The following is a 6,000-nucleotide window of genomic DNA, read 5'->3' as shown; positions in this document are numbered from 1 at the left end:
ATCATGCAAATACATTTCTGGATTATTAGATCATCCGACAATTAATGCCTTCCCCTCCATACGTCTGGATGGCACTCACAGCTATGTAATTAATATCTGGGGGAAGGGGGAGATCACAATGATCTCAGCTGCAGTTACTACAGACAGGAATACACATAATTGTTAATTTACGCAGCAAATTAATGTGTACCAAAGAGTGGTATTATTATTATTATTTATATTATTGCTTATGTCACTCAACTCATGATTAAAAATAGTTTGTATGGTCCTTTTATCATAGCCATAGGAAGGATATTCTTGTACAACCATTGCTGAACAAACGCTGTGATTGACGGCAACGTCATTGATAGGACACACTGTGGAGGCAAGGCTTAGCCTGACAGGTCATATAATAATATTATTATTCAGCACCTGCCTCTGACCAACAAGTATAATACATTGCTGAAATCTCTGGGTCATAAGTGCCCAGTGTAGGATCAATTCATGAGTTACTTAACCCGGTGAGCCCTTCATACCCCAGTCCTACACCAGGGCCATCTTAACAACATTATGGGCCCCTGGGCAAAGCAGTGCACCGGGGCCCCTAGATATGGATATAGATATATAGATATATACAGATATAGATATAGATATATAGAGATAGAGATAGATAGATGTACTTGCTCAGTGACCCTTGAAGGTTTTTTTTGCAGGTTTTTTTCTTTTGCAGGATTATTTATTCTCATTAAGAGCCGTGCCTATGGGGCCCCCTTGCCCGTGGGGCCCCCGGGCAGCTGCCCATCGTGCCCAATGGAAAAGATGGCCCTGTCCTACACTGGAAGTAACACACTACATGAATTAACCAAGATCCTGATTTAAGCTGAAATATTGCCCCTTTGGATGCATAAATAATTAGATTTATAAACTGGTTAGCATATTAATCTTGTGCAAACAGCTAAACAGACAGGATATATGCACATTCAATACAAATTACGCTGTCATAGTGGGGACATTTATGCGGTTACAGAAGAAAGAAAAACGTCATGTTGCCCATAGCAACCAATCATTGCTTTATTTTCTATACTGCGCTAACAAAATTAGAGTTGGAATAAGTTTGGTTGCTATGAGCAACAGCACCCTTTTCCTAGGTGTACGTTTTCATAAATGTCCTTTATTTTTGACAGGTGCATCTATCCACTAGTGATGTCACAAAATGAAATAAAATGGTATTTGCACTTTCCATTTGTTTCTACAGTACTTGGCAGACATGATGAACTAAACCCTCCCCCCAATCACCCTGCCAATAAACATGGTCATAATATCAATCAATTTGAAATTCTTTCTGTCAATAAACCTTTTCTTCTACACCATACAGAAGAAAAAAACAGAGACTCTGAGAGCTGAATCCAGCATACAGAACAATAAAAGGGGGTACACTTTGTAATAAGATCCAGGATCAAACATTTCCAAACACTTGGCAATGTCTGCAAACAGCTTTCAATGAAGCCACTTCTCATACCCTGCACTCTTATAAGCAATTGCCTATTAGCTGCCTGCTCTGTCTGTGGTACAGTCTCCTATTTTATTCCTGACATTTAGCAGAGCAATCCTCTCCGTCTGCTGTCCATCAGCCTGTCATACACGACAGCAGAGGAGAGGACCTCATAGGAGCCGTGCTCAAATCAATGCAGCGACTTCTCATTGGGTGCTGAGAGATGGAGGAAGACGCCTGGGTAACATAAGCAGGTGCTTCTCTCCATCCCCTCATCCTCATTCACACGTTAAGGATCACAGCGGTGCTGTGGGGATGGAGAGACGGAGGAGAGCTACTGTAGCTCTGACACTCAATTTCCTCTCCCTCCTCTTTTCCATCACTGCTTTCAGCAGCAGCTACTGGTGTGAAGGGATCCGGAAAGTGCCCAAACCTTTCTGCACGGGGAAAGCCAGGGAGAAGCAGGCTTACTGTATCCGATTTAACAACTCTGAAACCAACAACAGCAATGTTGTCCAGTACACTTGGGAAACTGGAGATGACAAATTTATTGAAAGACATTTTCACGCTGGGATTTGGTATTCCTGTGAGGAGAACATTAGTGGGGACGGTAAGTGCACAAGAAAGTCCTTATTAATCTGTTTAGACGCAGTACTTGGGGGCTCAAGTCAAAATTTGTTATATGTACATCTGCCAGTTGACTGCGGAGCTTACACTCCAAGATCAATTTACACAGAACAATAGAAGCTTACAGAAATAGAATTAGATCTTTGGACCTTGGGAAAAAGCCAAGGACACTGTGTCATAGTGCATCATATGCCTTAGGGTTTTGGTAAAGAGCACAGTCTGCCCTGTAAAACACACATTAAGAGCCTCCTTATTATAAGAATGTAGTAGGAGCCTAAAAAATGCAATCTTATTACAACAGAAGATATTTACCTAGTTTATAATAACCAGCCTTAGCTCACAAAACCAGAGAACGAGAGGTCAGAAGTTGTGGGTGAATGGATACATGACCTCTTATATTCTCCTTGAGGTGTAGGTAATAAAAAGAAAGTTTACAATAAGATTTTAAACAAGCAGATGTTACATGTCCATTTACAGATTATTAGTATCTGAATAACAAATGGGCAATTATATACACGTATAGATGTATCATTTGCATTATTAAGTTATTTGGGTTTATTTTTTGTCTGTGTTTGTAGGACAAATACAAACACAGACAAATCTGAATATATTGATCTCTTTTTGTGTTCTATCAATAATTGTCTTCTGAGCGTCAGAAATAGATTTATAAAACAATTTGATTGTATTTCGGATGGTAAAAGGTACTTACTGGAAGGTTTTCAGAGATGAGCAAGAGATATACCAACTGTGTCCCTGTACTTTGCTTTATAAATGATAGAGAACCCTATGATGGATGTATAAGGACCTACAATGAATAGGCTCTGATAGAGGCTGCGGATGGGGATGGCAAAATGTGACACAGATCCTTTATTCATGGGTGAATTTGTCATATTTAATTTACCAAGTGACTTTAGAAAGGATTACCTGTCACCTCCAACTGATGTGTTTGTATAATGATGAGGTTTTTTTAACTTCCCAGCCTGATATATTACTCCCGAGGAAAAAACAAAATACATTTATGACAACTCCGTGTAAGAGACATCCATCCATCCACATGAAATGATCTTATATAAAATGTCTTATTTCCACAAATAAAGGAGTTTATTGATAGGGGGCTGAAAGGATAATCTCTGTGGAAAGGAGCGGTATTGTGCAAAAGATGCTCAGAAGTCAGAACTAAGAACATTTTTATCAAAAGAAATCCTGAGCTCTGACCGTCAATGGGTTTAGAAGTGCTGTACAAGAAAATGGGACAACATGTAGATTGCTGTAGTATTGCTGACAACAGGACACTCTTTTGCTTTACATTAACACTAAAAATAGATAAGAGCAGCCAAGGACAAACACCTTTTCCCCATCTCATAAAGTTACATGAATGTTTTTATATAATCTGCAACTGGTTTTACACCACTGACAACTGATTTGGGTGGCAAACTTGGACCAGTTGTCCTTGGTAATGAGCAAGTCAGAAGTCATTAAATAGGACACTTGGGGCTAAATTTACTAAACTGCGGGTTTGAAAAAGTGGAGATTTTGCCTATAGTAACCAATCAGATACTAGCTGTCATTCTGCAGAATGTAGTAAATTAATGATAACTAGAATCTGATTGGTTGCTATTGGCAACATCTCCACTTTTTCAAACTGCAGTTTAGTAAATATACCCCTTAAAGTCTTGATGCCTCCTTATTACCTTGAGATATTACCTTAACGAGAGTCAAATAAGCAGTACTTTGGGACAAGACTGCAAAAGATAAGATTAATAAGGAGGAGGGTCCAAGTAGTTCATGGTTTGATGTACAATTTAATTTTGCTTTTCAAATTTGTACCCACACAAGCCTAGAAGTGTTTTACAATAAATTGCAAAGAGATTGCAGCAGAGCATGCCAGCACCTTTGCTGCAAGTCGGATGACAGCCGAATACTGAGCCTGGCCGCTTATTGCATAGAACGCCAGTGAGCTCCATCGTAGAAGATCTACAGGATCATGTCCATGTTCCTCACAGCCACCCTCACCCTCCTGCACAATACTGGTGGTGGTGGTGGTGAAGGTGACGTTAAGGGGTTACAGTGTTCACTGGTCCTCTAAGATCTATCTAACCATATGCCGTTGTACAACTGTAAAGCTTGCATGCTTGTATCATTTTCTCATCCTGATTTTGCCAGCATGTTTTTCCCCCTCTTGCTGCGTTACATCACAGAATGGTAGTTAATTGACAGTTTGCTCAATGAATCATTTGTTACAGAAGCAACGATCTGTAGATAAAGTGCATTTACTGATGGGGTTTCCAAATTATGTTAGTTTAATGGAAGTAGGAAATGTAAAAAAACAAGAAAAAAAAAGAGTCACTTGACTGAGTAAAACAGCAAATCTATCTTTCTGGGGTGGGCTAATGTGACGTGGACTGCAATTTCATTCCAGAGCAAGCTCTTAACATGCTGCCTCTGTTATACATTAAATCTGTGAGAGCCGGGCTGGCTAGCAACAAATTGCAAGCCATTAACTGTGAGAATCTAAACACTCCAGAGAAAATCATAAAGGAAGATCATGAAGAAACAAGTGACAAAGCTAATGAATTTTATAACTGTAACTTGAACCAATATGCCACAACCTGTTATTAGAGGACTCTTTTGGGAGTGGATTAATCAAACATTCTAATAAGAGTTAAATGGAGTTGCCGATGGCAACCAATCAGATTCTAGCTATCATTTACCTTGTACATTCTCGAAAATGACAGCTAGAATCTGATAGGTTGCTATGAGCAACACTTCCACTTTTTGAGAAGGTCTGACAACTCTACCCCTTGATCTTATCACCTGTTACTGTGTTTCCTATATCTTATACTAGCAGCCCAATACCAGCCTGGAGGGGATGTCAGAATTAGGACAATACATACCTAACCACTTGTGAATGTAGTAAATGGCACAGTTTTAAGACTGCATTTTGTTGACCTTGTATAGAGAAGGGTCATTTACATAACTAGAGACCCTAGGGTCCCAGTGCACAATCTGCTGACCCATCTACACCCCCTATTAATACCCATCTGAATATTATTAAGTTAGAATAAGTTCAAATGACCAGCATATGATAAAACAAACCATTGTATAGTCACTTGGCATTAACAGTTCCCCCCTATTCATCTGATTCAGCAAATTCCAATTGTCTAGTATACAGTACAAAACTCCAGTATATACTGCCATATAGTATAGTATATTGTAAAGCACTACGGAATATGTTGGCGCTATATAAATAAATGATGATGATGATGATGATGATGATGATATGTAGTACTCTCCCCCACTGTCCAGTATATAAACACAGTACTCACTCAGATACCTCCTGTTTCCACCACCCTTCATTCAAACCCAGAGCCCTTCAGTGTTCAAAGGGGTAGCATAGCGCAAGGTGGGAGAGCACAGTGCACCCTCTTCTTCTCGTGTGTGCCATGTGACCTCCCTGCACTGTGCAGTGGAGGTCACGTGATGCGGAAGTCAGCTGTCCTAATTCTGATAAGATAGCTGTGGGGCCTATTGGCAGGGGCAGGCTGGGCTGGGGGGCATGGGGGCATCTGCCCCCCAGGGCGGTTCCATAGTGGGTTGCCTTGGGCTGGGGTACTGGCCCATCTGCATTTTATTTTATTTAAAATGTTCCTAAAAGGCTGCTGAGTCAAGTCTGGCTCGACGGGCTAGAATTTGCCAGCCCTCCCCTGTTTATTGCCCAAATCTGATCTACAGTGACTCAGGTGCTTCCTTTTTTTCCTAAATTAGCAATCACAAAGGGGAAGCGTCTAGGCCACTATAGCTAGTTAGCACTTGGATACAGCCCAGTGTGTTGAATTAATGGCATCACCAGCAGCAGAGAGACCAAACATCACATAGAACTGCTTCAGCTTTATTGCTATGTC

General features: G+C 40.4%; 1 protein-coding gene across 1 annotated transcript in view; it reads left to right on the top strand.

Annotated features, from left to right (window-relative positions):
• The first annotated feature begins 1,676 nt into the window (after positions 1-1,676).
• Positions 1,677-6,000, top strand: part of GSG1L2 (GSG1 like 2) — a 62,601-nt gene continuing 58,277 nt past the window's right edge. Inside the window, exon 1 of the mRNA XM_075215407.1 lies at positions 1,677-2,081. Coding sequence (XP_075071508.1) covers positions 1,787-2,081 — 295 coding nt within the window. The 5' untranslated portion in view covers positions 1,677-1,786. The remainder of the gene's footprint in view (positions 2,082-6,000) is intronic.

The sequence above is a fragment of the Mixophyes fleayi genome, chromosome 6 (assembly GCF_038048845.1).
Source record: "Mixophyes fleayi isolate aMixFle1 chromosome 6, aMixFle1.hap1, whole genome shotgun sequence".
NCBI lineage: Eukaryota > Metazoa > Chordata > Amphibia > Anura > Limnodynastidae > Mixophyes > Mixophyes fleayi.
The sequence above is the reverse complement of the archived record's forward strand: the minus strand, read 5'-3'. Positions and strand labels throughout refer to the sequence as shown.